This window comes from Argiope bruennichi, chromosome 5 (assembly GCF_947563725.1).
Source record: "Argiope bruennichi chromosome 5, qqArgBrue1.1, whole genome shotgun sequence".
NCBI classification, from domain to species: domain Eukaryota; kingdom Metazoa; phylum Arthropoda; class Arachnida; order Araneae; family Araneidae; genus Argiope; species Argiope bruennichi.
In genome coordinates, this window is record NC_079155.1 from 16,488,964 (window position 1) to 16,514,868 (window position 25,905).

The 25,905-nt window shown below is 27.9% G+C and overlaps 1 protein-coding gene across 2 annotated transcripts in view; it reads left to right on the top strand.

The window, feature by feature from the left end:
* LOC129968824 (lachesin-like) overlaps nt 1-25,905 on the top strand; it is a 443,340-nt gene that overhangs the window by 345,225 nt on the left and 72,210 nt on the right. For both annotated transcript variants that reach the window (XM_056083097.1, XM_056083096.1), the window contains exon 3: nt 6,991-7,198. In XM_056083097.1, coding sequence (XP_055939072.1) covers nt 6,991-7,198 — 208 coding nt within the window. The remainder of the gene's footprint in view (nt 1-6,990; nt 7,199-25,905) is intronic.

Below are 25,905 nucleotides of genomic sequence, written 5' to 3' on the forward strand. Positions count from 1 at the left end.
GATTTTTTTGTTACATTTACAGGTACTTCTTTATTGTTGAATGTTACATTTCGTCGCTGCTTTTACTGCGCTTCATATTTTCTTTTTGCCGCATATGCTTAATAAAGTTAAGCTTATTTAAATTGTACAAGAATTCATATCTTATATGTACATTATTGAGTTAATGTGTGGGAAAGTCACTTTAAATATTTTGAAAAAAATATAAGTTAGACAAAGTACAGAACTTCTGACTTGAAAATCATCAAACCTTTAAGCAATTGATGATACACTTCCAGAATTGTCTAACCTAATAAGATGACAAACAAATAACAATTTTCATTTATTAATTAATGGACGTCACTTGAAAAATGCCTAATAAAGTTAAGCTTATTTAAATTGTACACGAATTTTATTAATATCTTATATGTACATTATTGAGTTAATGTGTGGGAAAGTCACTTTAAATCTTGTGAAAAAATATAAGTTAGACAAAGTACAGAACTTCTACCTTGAAAATACTTAAACCTTTAAGCATTTGATGATACACTCCCAGAATTGCCTAACCTAATAATTTGACAAACAGATAACAATTTTCATTTATTAATTAATGGACGTCACTTGAAAAATGCCTAATAAAGTTAAGCTTATTTAAATTGTACACGAATTTTATGAATATCTTATATGTACATTATTGAGTTAATGTGTGGGAAAGTCACTTTAAATCTTGTGAAAAAATATAAGTTAGACAAAGTACAGAACTTCTACCTTGAAAATCATCAAACCTTTAAGCAATTGATGATACACTCCCAGAATTGCCTAACCTAATAATTTGACAAACAGATAACAATTTTCATTTATTAATTAATGGACGTCACTTGAAAAAATGCCTAATAAAGTTAAGCTTATTTAAATTGTACACGAATTTTATGAATATCTTATGTGTACATTATTGAGTTAATGTGTGGGAAAGTCACTTTAAATCTTGTGAAAAAATATAAGTTAGACAAAGTACAGAACTTCTACCTTGAAAATACTTAAACCTTTAAGCATTTGATGATACACTCCCAGAATTGCCTAACCTAATAATTTGACAAACAGATAACAATTTTCATTTATTAATTAATGGACGTCACTTGAAAAATGCCTAATAAAGTTAAGCTTATTTAAATTGTACACGAATTTTATGAATATCTTATATGTACATTATTGAGTTAATGTGTGGGAAAGTCACTTTAAATATTTTGAAAAAAATATAAGTTAGACAAAGTACAGAACTTCTGACTTGAAAATCATCAAACCTTTAAGCAATTGATGATACACTTCCAGAATTGTCTAACCTAATAAGATGACAAACAGATAACAATTTTCATTTATTAATTAATGGACGTCACTTGAAAAATGCCTAATAAAGTTAAGCTTATTTAAATTGTACACGAATTTTATGAATATCTTATATGTACATTATTGAGTTAATGTGTGGGAAAGTCACTTTAAATATTTTGAAAAAAATATAAGTTGGACAAAGTACAGAACTTCTGACTTGAAAATCATCAAACCTTTAAGCAATTGATGATACACTTCCAGAATTGTCTAACCTAATAAGATGACAAACAAATAACAATTTTCATTTATTAATTAATGGACGTCACTTGAAAAATGCCTAATAAAGTTAAGCTTATTTAAATTGTACACGAATTTTATGAATATCTTATATGTACATTATTGAGTTAATGTGTGGGAAAGTCACTTTAAATATTTTGAAAAAAATATAAGTTGGACAAAGTACAGAACTTCTGACTTGAAAATCATCAAACCTTTAAGCAATTGATGATACACTTCCAGAATTGTCTAACCTAATAAGATGACAAACAAATAACAATTTTCATTTATTAATTAATGGACGTCACTTGAAAAATGCCTAATAAAGTTAAGCTTATTTAAATTGTACACGAATTTTATTAATATCTTATATGTACATTATTGAGTTAATGTGTGGGAAAGTCACTTTAAATATTTTGAAAATATATAAGTTAGACAAAGTACAGAACTTCTGTCTTGAAAATCATCAAACCTTTAAACAATTGATGATACACTCCCAGAATTGCCTAACCTAATAATTTGACAAACAGATAACAATTTTCATTTATTAATTAATGGACGTCACTTGAAAAATGCCTAATAAAGTTAAGCTTATTTAAATTGTACACGAATTTTATGAATATCTTATATGTACATTATTGAGTTAATGTGTGGGAAAGTCACTTTAAATATTTTGAAAATATATAAGTTAGACAAAGTACAGAACTTCTGTCTTGAAAATCATCAAACCTTTAAACAATTGATGATACACTCCCAGAATTGCCTAACCTAATAATTTGACAAACAGATAACAATTTTCATTTATTAATTAATGGACGTCACTTGAAAAATGCCTAATAAAGTTAAGCTTATTTAAATTGTACACGAATTTTATGAATATCTTATATGTACATTATTGAGTTAATGTGTGGGAAAGTCACTTTAAATATTTTGAAAATATATAAGTTAGACAAAGTACAGAACTTCTGTCTTGAAAATCATCAAACCTTTAAACAATTGATGATACACTCCCAGAATTGCCTAACCTAATAATTTGACAAACAGATAACAATTTTCATTTATTAATTAATGGACGTCACTTGAAAAATGCCTAATAAAGTTAAGCTTATTTAAATTGTACACGAATTTTATTAATATCTTATATGTACATTATTGAGTTAATGTGTGGGAAAGTCACTTTAAATATTTTGAAAATATATAAGTTAGACAAAGTACAGAACTTCTGTCTTGAAAATCATCAAACCTTTAAACAATTGATGATACACTCCCAGAATTGCCTAACCTAATAATTTGACAAACAGATAACAATTTTCATTTATTAATTAATGGACGTCACTTGAAAAATGCCTAATAAAGTTAAGCTTATTTAAATTGTACACGAATTTTATGAATATCTTATATGTACATTATTGAGTTAATGTGTGGGAAAGTCACTTTAAATATTTTGAAAATATATAAGTTAGACAAAGTACAGAACTTCTGTCTTGAAAATCATCAAACCTTTAAACAATTGATGATACACTCCCAGAATTGCCTAACCTAATAATTTGACAAACAGATAACAATTTTCATTTATTAATTAATGGACGTCACTTGAAAAATGCCTAATAAAGTTAAGCTTATTTAAATTGTACACGAATTTTATGAATATCTTATATGTACATTATTGAGTTAATGTGTGGGAAAGTCACTTTAAATATTTTGAAAATATATAAGTTAGACAAAGTACAGAACTTCTGTCTTGAAAATCATCAAACCTTTAAACAATTGATGATACACTCCCAGAATTGCCTAACCTAATAATTTGACAAACAGATAACAATTTTCATTTATTAATTAATGGACGTCACTTGAAAAATGCCTAATAAAGTTAAGCTTATTTAAATTGTACACGAATTTTATTAATATCTTATATGTACATTATTGAGTTAATGTGTGGGAAAGTCACTTTAAATATTTTGAAAAAAATATAAGTTAGACAAAGTACAGAACTTCTGACTTGAAAATCATCAAACCTTTAAGCAATTGATGATACACTCGCTGAATTGTCTAACCTAATAAGATAACAAACAAATAACAATTTTCATTTATTAATTAATGAACGTCACTTGAAAAAAATCTTTCCACTTCAAAATAATAGTTATTGTCATTTATACATAATCTCCCTAATTAATTAAAAGCCTCCAGGACAATATTTTGATTCTTAGTCGGTAGTGTACATACACGAGATGGTGGTTATTCATTTATCTATTTTTTTAATCATTCTCAAACTCATCGACCGTACGTCATTAATTCTTAAGAATTTAATCTAGCTTTCAGTAAAGTGCCTCCATAAATACCAGGAATCTAATAAATGCCAGAGTTTAACGGTTACAAAGGCAATTAAGATGTGCTACTTTTATGTTAAGAATAATTTTTTAACTCGATAAAAAGAATGAGTATTATCTTTCCCTTTATGCATAATGCGGACCCTCATTACGCTCGAAAAAAAAGTTACCAAACTACTTTTTTCTTAAAAGGAACATTAAACATGTTTTTTCTTCTTTTCTTTACCCTCTGAAGAATTAGAGTGAAAACAAATTTTTAAAGCATTAAAGAGTTGTGTATTCCACCTCTGATTGTTTATGTTTCCCTAAGTAACATCTTACGGTGGCGCCATGTGTCGGATAAACGTAATTTGGAAGATTTTTTCCCCTTTGTTTAATACTCTCGTGATGATTATGAAGTTATACACGCTGATTTTATCCTTTACGCTGCAGTAGTTAAAAGTTCTGCGTAAAGACAAAACATTTGAACTCTTTTGAAATAATTTTTAAGTTTGGATAAATGGAAATTATTATCAAAATAAACAAAATATCACAAAAGAAGCAACTTATTAGTTTTCCTACAATCGGTTAAGCAATGAATATTAGATACTAAAAAGTTCTGAGTTGAAAATAAAAATGTCAGTTTAGTTATTTCATACTCATCCAGTATGGCGAAGTGGATGTTCAAGCATGATTTTCGTCCATTTAGATTCAATTAATTCATTGTTCTTTTTTAATTTATAGTTGTTAAATTTATTTCTTTGTTTCTATTTTACTAAAAACGTTTTATTTAGTTTGATTTAATTCATATTTGTAGAGATAGAATTGTGTAATTGATTTTTATTATTTTTGGGGTGTGCTTGAGTTTTGGAATTTTTTTACACTAATTTACTAAAGAATACCATCTCAAAATATGCAGAACTTAATAGATTAATTTAATCAAGCTTTCATTTTGTTCCAGTAGTGCAATTTGGCAGGGAAATTGAGAAAAAATATTTCGAAATTCCTTAATATTTTCACTGATAGATTAAAAATGAAAAAGTTAAAAAATAATCTAAGTTAGAATGTTCTATTAATAACGAATAAAACTATATACACATTGTAAAATTATACATATTTTTAAGTCAGTTAATTAAATAATAATAGATTATTTAATAAAAGTTTGTTATAACTCTACAATGTGATCTTTGGTTCAATCTGAGCCAAGGAAATTATGATTGGTCTACTAATTTTAATTATTTACATTCAAAAATATGTGGTTATCTAATAATATTTTTTTTTTTTGTATTTTCTAAACAAAATTCTATTTTATTCCAATGGCTACCTATATACAATGTTTTTTTGAGCAAAATTACATCCTGATTCAACAGAAGAAAGGGTTGATTTGATCAATGTAACGCCACTGACAAAATATTTATGAAATACCGTTCTTTAAACAATAGGGATGATGAATTGAATTTCTGAAATTGAGGGTCGCCAGACCGAATTATAAGTCAAAAATGACATCGAGATTACCATTAGTTATCAGAATGAAATTATTCGACACTTTTTATTGTCTATATAAAAACGGACTCTTCAAGTTCAAAGTACATAAGAAGTCCTAATCTAAAATAAATAAGGTCATGCTTTCAAATTTCATTTATAATACTTTAATTGATAATTCAAATGGACAAAACCTAAAAAACACTACTTTTTGTATTATTATTCTTTATTAAATAGTTCTTAATAGAAACATATTTTATTGAAAATAATATCCTTAAAGGAATTATTCTAATTTAAATTTGCTAGAATACTTTCGAATATATAGCGTAAATTTAGTTTTGAAATATAATTTAGATAATCAAATATTCAAGATTCTTCCCCATAATGATTTTTTTCCCAAACTTTTTTTAAATTAAATTTTTGTAAGATTTTATAGTGAAATTTATTAAAACTACATGGTGATGTTCTCAGCTACTGAGTCTTCTTACATATGAATGTATAGAACAATAGACATAAACATAGACACTACAACATATCTTTGATTCCGGAATCTTGTTAGTTCCGATATGCAGTTTGTGTAATATATATGGAAAATAGAGAAACCCACATCTTACAAGAGAATGCTTGCACAAACATTCGACGAATAGATTCAAAACTTGATACAGATATCCTAGATTGAAACAAAAATCACGACCTTATTTCATCCAACATCCATCTATCGAACTTTTGTAATATCTTCTATTCAGGCATACAAACCGATAGACCAACATAATTTCAATGTTTTAATAATTAATAATTTCAAAAGTTTCATTTATTTATTTATTTTCATGGCAAATGGGGGTATGAGTTTCAAAGACTCATTAAAATTCAGAGGTTCAATTTTTCACCAGTTTCAATTCATCTTATTTAGGTTCTTCTTATACGAAATAAGGAAAATGACATTGATGCAACATTTTAAAAGAGATTTCAGCTGAAGTGGTTTAAATTCTGTAATACTACCATAATTAGAACAAAAATTGTTTAGTTAAAAAAATTATCATTTTTTTGTCCTAAATAAAATAAAAACTTCATTTAACCCTTTAACAATGTACAGGCTTACCTCTCCTTTAAATGATAAACATCCTTCCCTAACCGTATCTATAAAATCAATGATAATTTTACAATTTTTTAATTTTGCACATCCTGCAGTTTTGCACTTTTATTAACTACAATATTCTCATCCAAAAATGGATAGCTTCTTGAAATGTATTAAAATTTAATTTCCCACCTGATTCCTTTTGCCTCTTTTAACTTCTTTTTGTATATTTTTTTTTTTATTTTTTTTCCCCTGTTATTTTTTCCGCTTTGAGTTTGATTCAAAATCAATAGAAATATAAACTGGTCTGTCTATAGAAATGTAAGGAATAATTTCCTTGCTAAATATTTTCATATAAATCTAAAGATATTTTATAGCGTTTTAGATAGCTTTTTTCTCATTATTACCATTATTATTATGTTGCCTCATGTGCCATTAAAGTCTTCTTCCTTACTGAATTGTATGTATTTTAAAGCCAGGCATTTGTGCGCCACTTTACCATTCTGTGAGTGGCTTATTTCGTGGTCTGATCCCCATTCCGTCTTGCAGGTCGCATGGATTCACACGGACAAACACACCCTCCTCACCCTGCACGACCGGGTAATCACGCGCAACAGTCGCTACAGTATTAGCCACAACAGTTACAGGACTTGGTGGCTCACCATCAAGGACGTCGAGGAATCCGACAGAGGAGAATTCATGTGCCAAATCAATACATCTCCCATGATGAGCCAGAGCGGCTACCTGGACGTCGTCGGTAAGTATCATCATCATAGCAGTTATAATAATCTGAGCTCGTGTAATTTGCTACAGTATGCTTCATATCTCCTTTAGGCCATTTCAACATGCTATGATATTGTAATGGTATACTACGCAATAGAGTCTGCCCACCTATAAGTTGAAGTATAGAATTCTTTGCAATTTTAACTGGGGGTCTTTTATCGTTCTCTTTATGACTTTGGAATCACTAAAATGAATTAGCAGTTCTTAAAAAATAATGTAAAATAATCTAAGATTATAGTTTTATGGAATTTTTTTATGGAAAATAACACGACTACGATGATTGTTGGGAAAATGTTGATTGAAGATCGCAGATCTGAGACACGATTGTACCGAATGCCCACAGTATATTGGGGAACATCAAAGGTTAAACACATGGCAATAGTCATGTCAAATAGTATTTCACTGGTGAAATATAGATGTTTCAAGCTGTGATGCTGATTCAGAAGTTGGTTTTCTTACATTATCAATCAGATCAAAATTACAAGGTCCATTTTTCTAATCTTGATTATCTTGAAAATGAGGTTTCATAAAGGCGAAAACTAACATTGACTTTATATTCATTATTATTGACATTATATCTCAAAACATAGATCCAGACGCTTTATAAAATTTATTTGAAAATGAGTCTACGGAGTTTCGTTAAACAGTAACAATTTTACTAACACCTTATTGAATTTATAGTCAGAGATAAAGTAGGTGTAAAGCACTTCAGAATATATCATATTTTGTTCAAAATCTATAATTATATTTTTCATTCAATTTACAAGTCACACTTTTTTAATTTATAATTTAACGAATTCGACATCTTTATAATTAATTATTTAAGTTTGAGCTTCAAATGTAATAACGTTCATAATGGGCATCATTTGTGAATTCGTAGGTAGAATTAACGTCTCAACAACAAAACAACAATTATAGTTATAACCGACTGCCTGAGGTTTTTTTTTTTTTTTTCATACTTTCCTTATGTAAAAATTGTCAACCTATTTTCTTTTGAAAATTCTTCAGAACATTTGAGTTCCTAAGATATCTTCTGCAACTGTATCTGTATTCTATACATGCACTTGTTAGAAACCCCAAGAAAGTAATAGGTTTTATCATCTTCTTAAGAGAAATTGAACTTCTAAGGATTCGATGGCGTATTGTAGGTTGAAAAATGTCATACAGAACTATAAGCAACCCTTGTTAGATGAATGCAAGCTATTGACATGAAATTGGTTCTTGTGCAAATACTGGTAAGGTGTATAAGCTTATATATATATTGGTTCATTCACATATCTCTGAGTATTCTTTTTTGATAAAGTTGAAGCTTTTTTATATTACCAATAAAAGCATTTTATTTACTGGAAGTGTTTGTATAAAGGTATCACTGAAAGCTCAGATTTTCCATTTTTAAAAATAATTACAGTTGTCAATTTTGAATTAATTTTATAACACTGCATTTTTATGCAGTTTTAGAACTAAACATATTGTATAGGACCAATATCTAATAAAATGAACATGGGATTAGTTTATCTAAGCTTTCTAGAAATACAATCAAGAAGAGCTCTATATTATAATCACGCTGTAAAAATATCGACACTTACAGATAAATAATATTCTGTATTAGAAATATAGAGTGGATAACCTCTCTAAATTTCGTGCTTCAGCTAATTTCGACACTATCAAAGAATGGCATGTACATTCAACTGGAGGAACGTTTTAAATGACGTTTTAAATATTTTATATTGTTTTAGTGTATAAATGATAAATTATGAAAGTCCACAATTTAATAAGTCTATTAAAATGTTTTAAAAGTAATAAAACTTGAAACAGAATTTTTTAAAAATTTTGCTAAGAAAAATGACCGACTTATGAAGCTTTGAGTTTAATTATTTTATACCAATCAACGAGAGACATGAATGTTAAGCCTTTTCTATGACCATCTGAAAAAAAGTCATTTTGTTGGTTGAAATGATTGTTAGATATAGGAAATGTTCAAAATAATGGTTAAAACTGAGAATTTTGTATGATTATAGCAAATAAAAATTTCTCTAGACAAAATTTTGTTATAGCTTTTAATTTCATTATTCGCCTTTGTAGACATTTAAAACAATTAATCTTACAAGGCACAATTTTTAATGAATCATTTTATATCTTTCTTATAGCTATCTTATAATTCGTATTTCTTATCGTTACTCATGACCCAATTAACATAAATGACTTCAAAAAATAAGTTGAGATAAGTTGAACTATTTATAAGTTGATTATAGTTGATTAAGATACTTATATAAATAGTAAAATGATGCATTAAATCAAATGCATATACTTTTAGTAGAAAGGAACAAATAAAGCGAATCTTGTTTAAGTGAGGATATTAATTGTATTAATGGTAGGTGGTATTTAAATTTCTTTATTAAGGAAATGTCCTTAATGTTTGATAAATTAAAAAAAAATGTAAAATTCCCTCCAACTTGGACGATATTATAGATTACTCTCCAATTTCTAACAAAAGATGTGCTATAATTAATACTGAAATTTTAATATTGCATTTATTGGCGCATACAATAAAGTCTTTAATCTGATAATACTATAAATCGATAATAAATTATATAAATGAATCAGGATTATTGTGAAATTTCCCTCCAATAAAAACATCAGTAATGGATATATTTTTTAAAAAATTATACCCTATATCAATTATCTCAAGTGGAACACTTGATTCCTAGCCTCATCAATAAGAAAAAATATCCAAAATTTTTAGATATTAATTACTTTAATTTTAAAAAATTAAAAATAATATTCGACAAAATGTATTTTTATTCTTTAAAATTTAATCAAAACTTTTTTTAAAAGTAGAATATATGTTCGTACAAATAAATACATCAAAAAATGAAATAGTTTAAAAAATTATCATGTAATAGTATAATTTCGTACAATTCATTATCACTTTAGTATTGTGATATCTATTATTCTAGTCAATATTTAGAAAGTAAGTTAATATCGTGATGGTTATAACTCGTTAATAAATAATTACTGACATCCTGACATCTGTTTATAAAATTAAAGTGAGAGCAGTATTTACATTATAAAATATGTCTGCATTATAATATAAAACTTTTCTGTGTTAATTTTTTAAAAAAAAGGAAAATATTTTATGTATTAATCTAATGGCGTCTGGCAATAAAAACCTAACATAAAAGAAATGGTCGAAGTTTTCAATATTTCCCTTTGAGCATTCAACCATTTCTGTTTTAGAAAAGCAGCAATAATTTTATTTTAAAATTTTATATGATCATCAAAACATATGACTATTCCGAATTTAACTGTTGGCTTGTTCTATAACTACTAAAATCCATTAACATATTTCATGAAATATAAATTCACGAGGAACTTTTGAAGAAAATAATAATTTAAACTTAAAAATTATTATTCTGGATATAATATTCGATTTTATTCTGCTTCAGGAATTATGTTTTCTGTATATTCTTATAATACAGTTAGCTATTTTCCGTGCTTTGCCAGTCTTAACTGCATCTGAATAAAATGCATAAATAACAGCGGATTGCTGAAATACATGAAAAAAATATATCTTGATAAGAAACGTGTAGATAATAATAACTTAGATATAAGAAATAAATTATTTTCAATGAATTATCCAATTCTAGTAGGCATCAGAAATGAATTTTATGAAAGTGCACATAATTCATTCTTTTCTTATTTCTTATATTTTTGATTTTCTTTTTTTAATAACATAACCAGCATATTTTTATTCTCAGTTGATTTTTTCCTTTTATTCTTTCGCCATTTTTATGCCGCAAACGATTAAGTCTTATATTCTAAAAACTGCGACAGTTTTTATAATGTTCATGCTAATGGCTGTTTAACGCAGACGATTTTATCATGTGTCATTTACTGATATGATTACGCAAACTCAACGAGCGAAGAAACCGAAATGACGAAGAAAAAAATATCATTTGATTTCCATTTGAAGCAACAATAGTGGATAGATCAAGAAAAAGGAGGGAAAAAATAATAAAATAAACCATAATTCATTCCATAGCATAAAAAAGGCCTGGCGCCCTCTTGATGACAAAAGGGATAGATAGTATTATTGGAGATAATGCCTTGTGAATTAGAATCGTTACGTGAGTCAGTAAGTTGACCATTTCTGGAATTAATTTTGAGCTGGTAAAAAACGCTAGCAATTTTCTGCTTCTCTGCTTTAGTTATTTTTTAAATAAATTGAAAACCATTACGTATTTTTAAAAAAAGACTTTTTCTGTTTGTAGTGTTACTTTACTGATAATAAACTTTCAAGTGCCTTGTGGAAAATTTTCTGAACTTCAAAAAAAATCCATGACTGCTTAATGTTAAAAAGTTTCATAATGAATAGAATTCCAGATATATTTATTATTAAGTATTATATAGTTTCTTAATTAGTTCAAAGTGAAAATAATAAATAAGTGACAATGAATTCGTTGCCATAAGTAGTATGGAATTGAAATCCATTTCTCTATCAAATTTTCAAGCATCAGGCTTTTCTAGCTTGTAATAAAAATTAAAATTGTAGTCGCGTTTGTAAGACAAACCATAACTGTCAATGATGACATCAGAGACAGCGCCCTCTGATGTCTGGTTGCGCAATGACTCAGTTCAAATCTAGCAATGACATATGCTGCATGCTTTAATCCATGCTTTTATATATGCATCTAAAATTATTCCAAACTTTTCTATATAAATTTCTATGAAATTTAAAAATTCTTGTACTTGCAGAACTGTGATAAATTTATCACAAAATTTCATGTATGGGAAAATGAAACAAACCGCATTAAATAAAAGTTCATGCAACACTTTGTAATATTAGCGATATTTCTTTAAAAACATTTAATTCATGGTTGTATCATACACATGAATTACACAGTATCAATTTAATCATGGAATCCTTCGAATAATTGCACCGAAAAAGACAGTAAAATAACTAGGAGTTAAACTTCAAATGTCACAATCATGTTTGTAGTGGGTGTGACATCATGCGAATTTCAAAATTACAACATAATAGTATTATCCATAATAATTAGTAATTATAGGAAAAGAAATGCTTAAATAATGATTTACTTGAGTATCCTTTTATAATATTTTAACTCATTTTAGTCTAATTAATTTAATAAATATAATTTTATTAGTGTATTAAAAATAAACATTATTTTTATTTCAAATAATTATATTTTAGGTTTTAATCTTTAAATAATTTAATATTCATTATTATAAATCATCGTTTAAAGCTCAAAATCACATATCTCAATTTTCAGAATTTTCACAAATGTGAGAGAAGACTCAATTTTTCATTAAAATTAACAAATGCTTCTGTGTTTTTTTACATCTGACATAAATGTGAAACCGTCTACTCATACCGGCTGCTAAATAAAAAAGATAGTTTTGTTATTGGTTGAAAAAAAAATTTAATATTTTATTCTTTGTTTTAAAAATTTGTAATCACATTCTGGAAGCAGGAAAGGGAAATGTAAATTTCAGCTTATACAAAATGTTTTGACAAATATAACATACATTATTAAATCAGATATACTAAACATTTCTAAGCAGAAATTGTTATAACTTGTTATTGTCTAAATATTTTTAAATTATTTATACATTGGTATTTGGAATTGGTATGTATATATTATTGCTACCATAATTTCCTATTGGAATTGTGCTTGAAATTACGACATTGGCAATATTCTTGGTTTCATTTCCTAATTTATTAGTACAATAACCGAATATGCATTTATGTTGAATAGTTGAATAAAGAAATATGAATGTTACTAATAACATTCGGTATGAAAACAGCATTCTAAATTTAATTTTTCTTGATATCTGTGCTTTTACATGTAGATAGGTAGAAAATAAATCCACTCTCGACTTTATTTTCAAATTAGACACAGAAGCATAATTTTGAAAGGAGATTAGAATTCTAAAATTTATTAATTTAGTTTTTTTTAACATATATACAGTTCTTTTAAATAAGGATTCACATTCTGTGTGTGTTAAATGCACAACTAACCCACTGACATATCTTGTCCAAAATTTCATATCGAAATTAGTTTCTAAAAATTAAACCACATGCTAAATAATGTCAATCTACCTAATAGTGTCTTTTATTTATTTATTTCACATGTATTAAGAAGACATAAAGAGCTTATGTTTGTACATATAATCTAAAATTTTGGAAAAATCTTCAATTGATTCGATTCAAATTTTCTATATAGTGTGTAAATATCATAGGAAATTCCTTCACTCTAATTTGCTACATTCTTTTATATTTATTGTATTTCACACAGTCAGGAACAATACCAATGTAATTTTGTGGATTCAATGATATCTAAAGCATGGATATTTGCCATAATCTGAAGATCAAATTCCTGACAATTGCTTTACTTCGCACACAAGTAATAAAAATTGCCGCATCTTTAAATTTGTATAAAAAGTCCTTCCTCTTAGCTATTCTTTGCGATCAATTATTCTTTTATGCAAAATATATCTTACTAAATAATATGACACAAATATTTTACAGCTAGCTATCCTCCCTATTTTATATGGGTTGAATTGACCCATTTTTGAAATTCACTGCATTATGGATCCCCAGCACTATGATGCAGACGTCCTGCATTATGTAAACCTCAGACATGCGTATATCTTTATTTTAAACCACTTTATGGAGCTCAGGATAAATGTTTTATGACAGGAACGCAAAGTAATATTTTACTATACTGAATAGAGCCATTTCATTGCAGATAACGTTAGTTTAAGAATTGGAGACGTTTCAAAATAAATGTGAAACTCAAAAGATAGTAACTTTATAGTCAAATTATTTCGTTAAAAAATTCACCCTTTTTATTTTGCATCTGATTTTATTAACATTATAGCCGAATTATTTCCTTAAATAATTCTCTTGTTATTTTATATCTGATTTTTTATTGAGCATTATTTTCTTGCATTCGTTGTGTAAAATTTAAAAAATTCAATGTTAAAATGTTAATTTTGATGAATCGTCTCTGTAGATACTGGCTAAGGAATTATCCATATGTATTTATTAGGCTCTCGGTAAATATCTATTTATTTATTTTTTATTGAACACCCACTCTGAGTCAGCCTACCCGATTGGATGTAAGATCCATAGTAGGTCAATGGGGGAATCATATGAAAAAAACATATTCCATACTTGCATTATCTAAAACAGGGTTGATGATTGATTATATAAAATAACAAAAATATAATTATAAATAGTTTACTTAATGGTAAAAAAATTAAAAGAAAAAAAAACGTGCGAACCACCAAGTGCAAATATTTAAAAGCTTGAATCAGTGAATATAAGAACTCAAAAACTCAACATGAATAAAATGAGGTTGAAATTTTACATATGGTTTTTATATCAGAACTGAAGCTGTGCACTATATATTAAGCGGATAAATTTTCAAATAATATGTCTGTTTTTACGTCAAAGAGCAAACATGAAGATCATAATTCAATAAACGTTATCTATATAAAAAAATTAAAAATAAAGTGTTTAAAAAATTGTATCGAAATTGTAGATTTGTATTTTAATTTGGACATCAAACCAAAAAAAAAGTGAAAAACGTATATTTGAATTTTTTTAATGGTAGAAAGCTGAACACGAGACTTAAATTATTGCGCAATTACATGAAAAAGCAGAAGAGAGAAATCCCTTTATGGTTTATGGTTTATGGAATATATTAAGGATGGATACCCTAGATTTGTATTCTATTTTGGGGTTATATAAAAGACATTAAAAAGATGCATTGTAATTTTGAATCGCAGTTAGAAAACGAAAGCTATCCTTATCCCACTTCCAAAACTTTTGCACATGTAGGGTACAAATTATTTAATTATTTACTTTTAGTTAGATACAAATCTTAAGTTACATTTCACATTGTCTAAGAGATAGACATAATGAATATGTAGCATCAGTATCGTCTTGTGTTATTATACGACTGCGATAGGAAGGCATTGGAATGTTGCCATTAAAGGGAAATAAATTGCTAATTTACTTATCCATATTTATTGCAGTTCCCTCAAATTTGGTCTCCATGTACAATGTACATTTTTTTAATATTTGTTCGATCTTCAAAACATATTTTATAAAGTTTTTTGTGAACTGTATTCAGAGTTCTTAGGAAACTTTATTTCAACTTGTCAATGGACTCAAACCGGTGACTACGAAAAATCCGTATTAATTGTGGAAACAAAAATGGCATGTCCCGTGATATTTACTGAATATATAGGGTCTATAAAAAGTATATGTTGCTTTTTTGTCAAAAATTCATCAATAAAGATAATATTGCGAGAAAGCTTGTTATGATGAAGCAAATCTCACCATTTTCTGTCACAATACAAAACATTTTCGATATAGGAACTTGATAGATAATGCCCCTGAATGTCAAATTATAATTAATAAAAAAACGTTTTCAAACGTGACCAAACGTGATTCATCGCTTCTGTTTCTACTCTTTTTGAACATTTTATATCACTCATATATTTTTATCTCTAAAGAATAGTTTTTTCAATTTTCATTCAAAATTTTTGTAATATTTCAGCAGAAATTATATCTGTTTAATTCTTACGGCATCTATATAAATTTTTACACATATGCCCATTTAACTTCAGAATGACAACAGCCATAGTCATGAAAATGGTGTTTAAATATTGTAAAATAGCAACATAATACGTGAAAGCTATATGATGCGTGATACTAGCCATATTATAAGGTTAGTGCTATCTGTTAGAATACGGGGAAATGGCAGTAACATAGTGCAGAAGTTATCGATATAGCACTAAAAGACACTGTATGCCCATTAATACAAAAAATAAAATGCACATTTGTTTTCCGTGATTTCTCATAATACATCTAAATGAAACTTGTTAGAGATGGAAAAGCAAATTAATTATCACCGGAGGTTAATACATCAGATTTACCGTATTTTTATAATTAAGATTACACATTTTTTGTAATTATTCTTTATGATAAAGCGGCCTTTGTTACGGAATTAATTACATTTCGTTGAAACTAAGTATTTGGAAAACCGTTACAATCAGGATAAAAAAAGAGAGAAAATTTTTTCTGGGAATTAATTACGAATGCTTTATATCAAAAATCTTATTTTGTGACTTATGTATAAATGTATAAATGCTACCAATTTGCTTTCGCAACAAATTATTAGAAACGACTTTATAACTGTTTAGCAACAATTTCAATACATTTTAGTTTCTCGGATTTTTAAATTTCAAAACTAAATTAATTAGATCTACCACCTTTATTTTATATTTAAGAACATTTTTTTTTGTAATTATTCTTTAAGATAAAGCAACTTTTATTGTAAAATTCTGCCCACTTCGTTGGAACTAAACTCCTGGAACGCCATTATTATCAGAATAAAGAAGAGGGAAATATATTTCTGGGAATTACGAATGTTTTGTATTAAAATTGTTTCTTTGTCGTTGCAATAAGCGAAAACAACTCGCTTTTGCAGCAAGTGGCAGCTGTCAGGAAGTTTTCGTATTCCGTGGAAACAAAATCCTTAGAGATATTGTTTACAAATACAATCAGCAATTTGCTCTTATAATAGGAGGAAAAAAGCTTGTTTTCCGCATTTTCGTGATATTGCCTTTTGAACTATTATAGATTTTCTATTTTTTTCTGTATACATTTCGAAACATACTTTTTTTAAAGAGCTTGGCGATTCATCGAAATGTCATATCAGAATTTTTTTTCGGCTGGAATACTTTTTATTTTTTATCCATGTATATAATATACGTGAGAAATAAATGGTTGTAACTAACAAATATTTTTATTAATTCCATGTGTAAATACATATTGGATATTTCTAGAACGGCGAGATTAACTTTAAAGGTAACTCAGATATATAGGTACCACACAGTTTTACAATGAAAAATGGATTTTGCCACGCGAAGGCGTTTCAGTACAGAAAGCTCTGTCAGTGAATTATGTCAGAGCAAAGAATATCTTATAAATAATGAGAAAATTAATAAAAAATTTCAATAATCATTCAGCAAACATGATATTAATAAGCGAATCTTGTGTAGTTGGAGTTGGCAAATGCTTTAAAAACTTACTGCAAGTAATATTTTTGTTTAAATTTTATATCGTATTTAGCGTCACTATCCTACTACTTAACTATTTAAAATTACTTTATTATTGTAATTAGGAATTTGTTTTTCATTAATTCTTTATTGTACCCTCAGCTTGCTTATGTTTATCATTTATTAAATTCACCGACAGAAGGCTTTTCTTCTGTTTGCAATCGCAGGCTCTGTCGGAAACAGGGGAAGTGATCTTCTCAAAACTTTCTCGTATATTCTCTTACAAAAGTAATAAAGAATTATTGACTGCTTGCCATTTGCAAACAATAATTAAGAAAGAGCCTATTAAAGTGCGATTTTTGGTGTTTAATCACTGGTATGTGGTTAAAAAAATATCAAGAAACCTAATGTGTATTTTGGCCGCTATTCTTCCAATCGACAGAAACCAAAATTTTGCAAAGAAATACGGCTGTAGTCATAAGATCATGCATCATGCATGCATTTCCCTTATTTAAATCATTACATATTTTTATTATCCTATTTACATGCTCATGAAAATGCAGACAAAAGACGGTTGAAGTTTTGAAGGCTTTGGCTCCAAATCTGATGAATATCTGATTTTTATATGTTAAATATGCACACCAAATAATATCCATCAGCTCTCATCATTTTCTGTCTATCATGCTCAATTGTATGAAAAAAGCCGGACTGACATACTTTCTAATAAAGACTACCTACTAAATTTCATCCGTCAAGTTCCACGCCTCATGACACTAATTTCATAATTTCATAAGCTCCTATCATGAATTATTATATGTAACAAGTTATACGTATAGCTTTATGGAGTGACGAAATGTTACGTCATTTCTTTTGCCGAATATTTGAGTGGTAGAAAATAAAATAAATTGGTAAAACAGCTGGTCTGGTCCCCCCCCCTCCCCCCAGAGCTTTCTCGCATACTCTTCAATTACTGATTTGTCCCCTTCCTCCGCATAAAATTATGAAATTGCTGGAATGTCTGGCTCATTAACAACTTTTTTGACTATTTAATGAAATACAAATTTTACACGGAACTACAGTTGCAGTTACAACAAGCAGAATATCATTTATTTAAGTCATTAAGTTTATGAGTTATTGCATTTACATGTATGCCAAAGTACAGACCGACAGACGGTCATGTCTTTCACAGACTTGGTTCAAAATTCGATAAGAATCTATATTGTCGATGCCAAACCCGTGTATTAAATTTTTTCTACATAACTCCTTAAATTTTGGCGAGTTACATGATTGAAGTTCACTTATAAACTAATAACTAGACAAGCAAATTTCCTCAAAAGGGAGTTTGCACAAAATTTGATAGATATCTGCAAATTTAGTCAAGTCCACGCACAAAGTTTCATCTTACTAGATGAAAGTGGTTTCGAGTTCAGTGAGACAAAGACTGACTTACTGACAGTCAGGGAATCTGAAATATTGAGATTTTTCAAAATCTAGAATTGGAATTTTTGACAGTTACAGTACTTCTTCTCTACTTCTTATACTAGAAAGTAATAAACATCGTTTTATAGTCAAAGCAAGCATTTATATAAATCGAACTATGAGGATTAAATTTTTTATTTTATTTTAACAAATTAAAGCAAATAAAATAAATCATCTGAAGCATAATGTTTTTAAATGATTCCAAGTATTGAACATCACTACAGCTAAACTAAACAAACTAAACAAACATATGACTAGTTGGTTTTACAGCACAGAACTCAAGTTCAAGTAATTGGAAAAATAAAGAAATACGAACTAAATAATGTTTTCTCTTAACGAGGTAAAGAAGCCACATATTTTAATACAATTTTATAATCGATTCTAATACCATTTTATAACCGTTATCTATAATCGTCTGTAATCCAATTTTATAATCGATTCTAATACCATTTTATAACCGTTATCTATAATCGTCTGTCACCCAATTTTATAATCGATATCTATAATCGTTTCTACTGCAATTTTATAATCAGCATCTATATTGATTCTAATACAATTTTATAATCGATATGTTTAATCGATTCTAATACAATTTTATAATCGATATATATAATTAATTCTAATACAATTTTGTAATCGATATCGATTTTTGGAAGAAAATAAGATAGCCTTAAAACTTTGAGCAAACTCATATCAACTTTGAAATATTTTACATTTAGAAAATAATAAGAAATTCAATTTTTCGAATACCTCAAAGAATTATCACAGAAATATAAAACGCAAATATACGAAAGCTCACTCTTTATGCCTTTTATAGCTGTAATTTATTTGTGACGTTCTATTGGAAATATCTCCGAAAAATAAGTATTGAAAGACTAGAAAAATATTTCTTCTGTAGTCGTGTAATTTACCGCCCCTGTAACGATTTTCTTTAGCGTCTTATTTCATTTTATTATGGCTGTTTGCTTACTCGGGCTCTTATTTTTTTCTGGACATATAAAGCGTTTCCTGGTCTGAACTCTGTTCAGAAGAAATCTGGTATTATTCTTAAAGGCCGTAAGAAATTCTGAGTGACGGAAAATTCGAAAATACTTGATGACATAACTCATGTGATGGAAAAGGGGCGAGTTTACTTACGGAATAAATATTAGCACAACTAATGCATTCTCAAATAAATGGTTGATTAAAAATTCTTAAGCGAAAAATACACAGTTCTGTATCGTTTCTGGAAACCTGTAAAGATAATAAGTACTCATAAATGTGACTTCGGTTAGCAAATACGAAATTTTAAATATTTGTTTAATCCAATTTAAGAGAAGACGAGTCATTTGCTTTATTTTCGTTTAAATGAAATTTCTTGAGAGTATTTATTTAATCAATGAATATTTTCCACATTTATATTAATTAACGTTTTCTTATAAAATGTTCGGGGCTTGAATAAAATTGATGTGAAGAAGTTAGAAATATTTTATTAATTTATTAAGGAAATTAAATTACTTGATTCATTATTTAAAGACAAAGTTATTTTATTCATTTAAAAGCATAATTTGAATAATTGACTTTTAATGATTCTTTCCTTTTATTCAAAGGATTGGTATTTCTTCTCATGTGATTTATATTTAATTACCAATTTTCGTTCAGAGAAAAATATCAGACCTTTTTACTGTCACACAGACATTTACTAAAAGTAATCAAAATATATATTTATCTTTATTTTTTAAAGTATAGATAAATTTATAAAATATTATACAATGACGCATTTTATGTCTAAAGATTCGAAAACAAAAAGAGACAGTTACAACAATCGGGCTAATTTATGCATCCGATCTGGAATTTTTCTGGAAAAATATCTGAGGCTTATGAAGTTAATGAAATACGAAAAATTAATTGAGACAGTTAAAATCATGGTAATTAGATTTTTAATGGGCGGGGAAAATTAAAACTTTGCATTATTTCTATTTTAAGTAAAAAGGCTTTTAGCACTGAATTTAACAGGGGAGGAAAAAAAATTAATTTTAAAAGTGGAATTTTACTAAGGAAAAATTAATAAAAAGGATGTCCAAGTTAAGATGACAAGCCCCGATATTGTTCAAAGAGCTGAAACGGATAAAATAAACTTTTAATGGAACATTGCATCGCAAACTATGCTTGGGCCACGGAATTAACAAAAATACGTTAGCCGGTTGTTGTTGTTGAAATTATAGTAAATAGATGTCAAAATATTGTTGATTGTGTCTGTCAGTTCTGTAGATTTTATAAGTAAATTTCAAGTTAACATAAGTTTTGATCAAACAGCAACAGCAGATGAATTGTCTGAGAATATGTCTGGAATTTCTGTTTTTATATTCCCGTAGATTATGCAATAATACTAGACATCTTGAATTCGGACAACATGTTTAGTATTTTGGTTGACTATTTAATTCAATTTATATAACTATCATTTTAACCAATTTTGCTGATATCGACCCATTTATAAATTCTAAAAACCCCAGACAGATATTGGGAAATAAGTATTTACAAAAACTTTCCCTAAAGGAACACTCAGGTAACATGTTGCGGATATTCTAAGCAATAAAAAATGTTAGTCGCAGAGGATTTTCGAATTTTTGCGAAATCCAGAAGCCAGTGTGCGTCATTTGTTTGTCTATTTGGAAATAGTCTGCAAACTATAGATGATATATAAAATAAATTTTCAAGGGAAATCGGACAAAAAACACTATAATGAGCTAAACAGTTTTAATGATTTTTTTGACAAATAAAAATATTTTTTTTTAAAAAAAAAGGCAACCCATATCATTTTTTCTAATATATAAAAAATATGCAGATATTTTTTTACTAAATAAGAAGGAAGTGGTCCCTCCAAACCCTTCTTACATACTCTCCAATAAAATTTTATCTCACTTTCCTCCACATAAAATAACCTTGGGTTAAGATCGCGAATTCATTATATACCATTGACGAAGGATAGTTACGAAATATAGATATTTCTCGGGGATCATCTATTGATACCAAAATTTGATACAAAACTCTAGTTGCAATCATATGATAACATACTGAATTTCATAAATTATGAATTATTGTATTTACCAATATGCAAAAATTTCAGACAGTTAACCGTTTGAGGACTTTAAAAATGTGATAAGAATCTATATTTTTTTATGCTTAACCTATTCCCCAAATGTTATTTACCGAGCCCATTGCGTTTTGTAATTAACGATTTCACTTGGGCAGTCAAATTGATTAATTTCCTAGGAATGGATTTCGTTCAAATTTTTATAGAAATCCTCAAATTTCATCGTAATTCGTACATTTCGGTCGTCTAGCTCAAAACGTTTCTGAGTTATTATGTTCAAAGGCAGAAAAACGTAATGCCGAAATTTCATTCAAACGTGGAGATTCGTAAAAATCTCGAGTCCGAATTCTTTGATGATTACAATACTTACTCTGTGCTTAGTATCTAGAGAGTAAAATGATAAACAGACGAATGAGTAAATGAAGTATGAAGTAATGAAGGTTAGAATGAGTAAATGAAGGTTAGAATGAGTAAATGAAGGTTAGAATGAGTAAATGAAGGTTAGAATGAGTAAATAAAGGTTAGAATGAGTAAATGAAGGTTAGAATGAGTAAATGAAGATTAGAATGATGATGCACACGAAGATGAACAATATTTGTAAAATAGAGTAACGCTGTAATATTCTCAGGTTTAAATATTACACATTGGCATTCGTCAACGTTTAAATGATCGCTTAATGAATGTAAAAGACTTCATTAAGTGAAAGCTGTTTCTTTATTATGTAAAATACTTCATTAATTGGTATTTTTCATGTATTATCATTGGTATTTATTGGACATAGATATAATATCCTTGGTATTGCATCAATGGTTTATTATTCTTAGTATAGTGTCCTAGCTTTAGTATTATTGGTATAGCATTCTTGCTCCAGTATTTTTGTTATAATACCCTTGATTCAGTATTCTTGTTATAGTATCCTTGGTATAAATATAGTATTCTTTGCATTGCATTCTTGGTTTAGTATTCTTGATATAGTATTCTTTGCATTGCATTCTTGGTTTAATATTCTTGATATAGTATTCTTGGTATGATATCCTTGATGCCACTATCTTTGATATAGTATTTTTGGCATACTATCTGTAGTATTGTATTCTTGGGATAGCATCCTTGGTATTGTGTATTTGGTATTATACTCCTCTTTGGGTAGGATTCATGGATTACGAGTATCAATCCACATTTTAATCATATCAACTGATTTCTGTTTTGTGTAAGAATCTATTCTCGAACATTACTTTCTTTACTAATTATCATACAAACATTATGAAACTAATAAACATAATACACTAAACTCTCTCCACTTATAGCTATTGCATTGTCTACAACTATGTTGAAAGGAACTATGGTACAAATGAATCAATTGAAGAAACCCCTCTTATTATAGGAAAACCAATTAATTCTTTTAAAACGGAAACCCGGTAGACTGAAAAATAACCATTCGACGAGATGATTTAATGTACATTGCGTAGTTATTCATACATTACGTCACGTCGTAAATATATCTTAAGAAATATACTACAAAAGATTAAACTTCTTGGAATTTCTTATCTAGCGAAATGAGAACAATTTTTGTAGTATTTTGTGCTGACACTATTTGCTGTTTATTAATCAATCAGACCTTTTCTATTTAAAAAAAAGCAGTGTCTTATGTTTTGACTTTACATTTTACTTATTCATTACTTTGTTTTGAAGTCCAGGTGTTTCTATTATTGCATTCATTTTTGAAATGTCATTCAAAACTAGATTCCGAAATTTTTAGAGCAGAATTTTTATGAATATGAAAAATTATGTATATGAACAATTACAAACAGTTCTCCACCATATGTTAGGTGTAATATACCTAAAACTGGCTCTAGCTCTATAAAATTCAAATTAAAAAAAGCAAATATTTATTGTTTTTATACTATTTATTTTTATACTACTAATTGCATTTTCTGTTTATATACAATGTCTAAGTTGCAATCAAAAATACAACTTTAGATAAATTCTTAATTGATTATTCTCTCACCATCTATATTTTCCATCATCAAATATGGGATATCATTTTTATAACAATATTTCACGTCTAGAGATTGCAATAACGGTATACCGGGATACCGAATACCGGTATTTTGGGCCATTTGTACAATTTTGTAATACCGGTATTCACAAGTTTAAATACCGGTTTTTCGGTATTTACTAAAAATTTTTTTAATTGTCTCTACTATGTTCAGGAATCGCGAACATAGCAAAATAGTATATGTTTTTGTTTTTATGTCCCCCTAACGGGCGAAATTAATTAGCTAATTAATTGCTTAAATCTAAATTAGCGAAACATGGATTATCTCTGAAAGAAAATATTGAATCCATAACGACTGATGGAGAAACAATTATGAAAAAAGTTGGAAAGTTGATTGGTGCAAATCAGCAGTTGTGCTATGCACATGGAATTCAATTAGGACTAATAGATGCATTATACCAAAAAAATAAAGAACAGAAGAATCCAAATACTGTGGATGTAGAAACTTCGGATTCCAAATTTGAAGAGACTAAGAGTGTGATTGATATTGACAATGAAGGTAATGACAATGTAATTGTTGAAGAAGATATTGCTAATGGGGATGAAATATTAACCTATCAAGAATTGCTTTCTATAATTTATAAAGTTTGAAAAATTGTTAAGATATTTAAACGTTCCCCAATAAAAAAGGATATGTTACTAAAATATATACTAACTGAAAATAAAACAGAATATATGTTAATATTACATTCTAAAACACGTTGGAACAGTTTACTTCTAATGATGGTACGATTTTTGAAACTGAGAAATCCAATCCAAAAAACAATAATCGACTTAAACCTCAAAATTAATTTTTCAGGTAGTGAATTCGACTTAATATCCAGAACTGTATCAGCTCTACTTCCAATAAAACTGACTATTGAGGCAATGTGTCGGAGAGATTCTAATTTATTAACAGCTAATGCAACAATAAATTTCATGTTGCAGTCACTGAAAGAACAGCACACATCACTATCTGAAGAATTATATATTACATTGAAAAATAGCACAGAAGAAAGGCATACCGAAAAAGAAAATGTCTTACGGTATTTATATAATTATAATGGTTTTAAAAATGAAAATGAAAAAGAAGTAAAGAAAATAACCTATTCAAATCTGATTAAGTTTAGAGTAAATTTTCTTAACATTTTTTACCCACAGCCCTATCCACATTCAGAAGAATTCGGTTTAATTATCGAAGATATGATGTCATTACTGTCGATAGTGAAAAGGAATTGTCTCTTAAACAAAAATTAGAATAAGCGATAAATAAAAAAATTTCAACGAACCAAAATACAATACAGAAATCAGCTATATCCAAAACCATCCGACGAGAAATCAATTTATTTGAAGATGAGGGATTTAGAGGTAAATACTTGGAAAAAGTATATCGTGCATTGCAAACAGTACCACCAAGCAGCGTAGATGCCGAAGGAGCGTTTTCGACAGCTGGTCATTTTTACACAAAATTACTTTTCAGGCTTAATGACAGTACAAATGATGAATTATGTTTTTTAAGATCACATTTCAAAAATTTGTAATAGTACCACAGACTGAAAGTGATATTTACCCTTTTTTTGTGATTTAAATAAATAAGACGTTCCTTCACTTTTTTGTGATTATATAATGTTATAATTTATAAGTTACAAATTATTTTTTGTGATATTTACACTCTCTAACGAAACTGGCAAATAAAACAAAGAAAAAACCTGTGTTTTCTTTCTTTTTCTAAAATTTCTAATACCGGTATTAAAACCGGTATCCCGGTATTAAGATTTAAAAAATACCGAATACCGGTATTGAAATTTTGGTCCGATATTGCAATCCCTATTCACGTCCTAAGACTCTAGGGTATCAGAATAAGAAATTCAGTACAAAATCTTAAATATCAAACTCTCCATTTTGCTCTAAAAATATCATCTTTGCAATAACTATTTTCGGATTCTTAATTTTTCATATTACACAATGTGTATCATCAGTATTATTATATCGTAACATC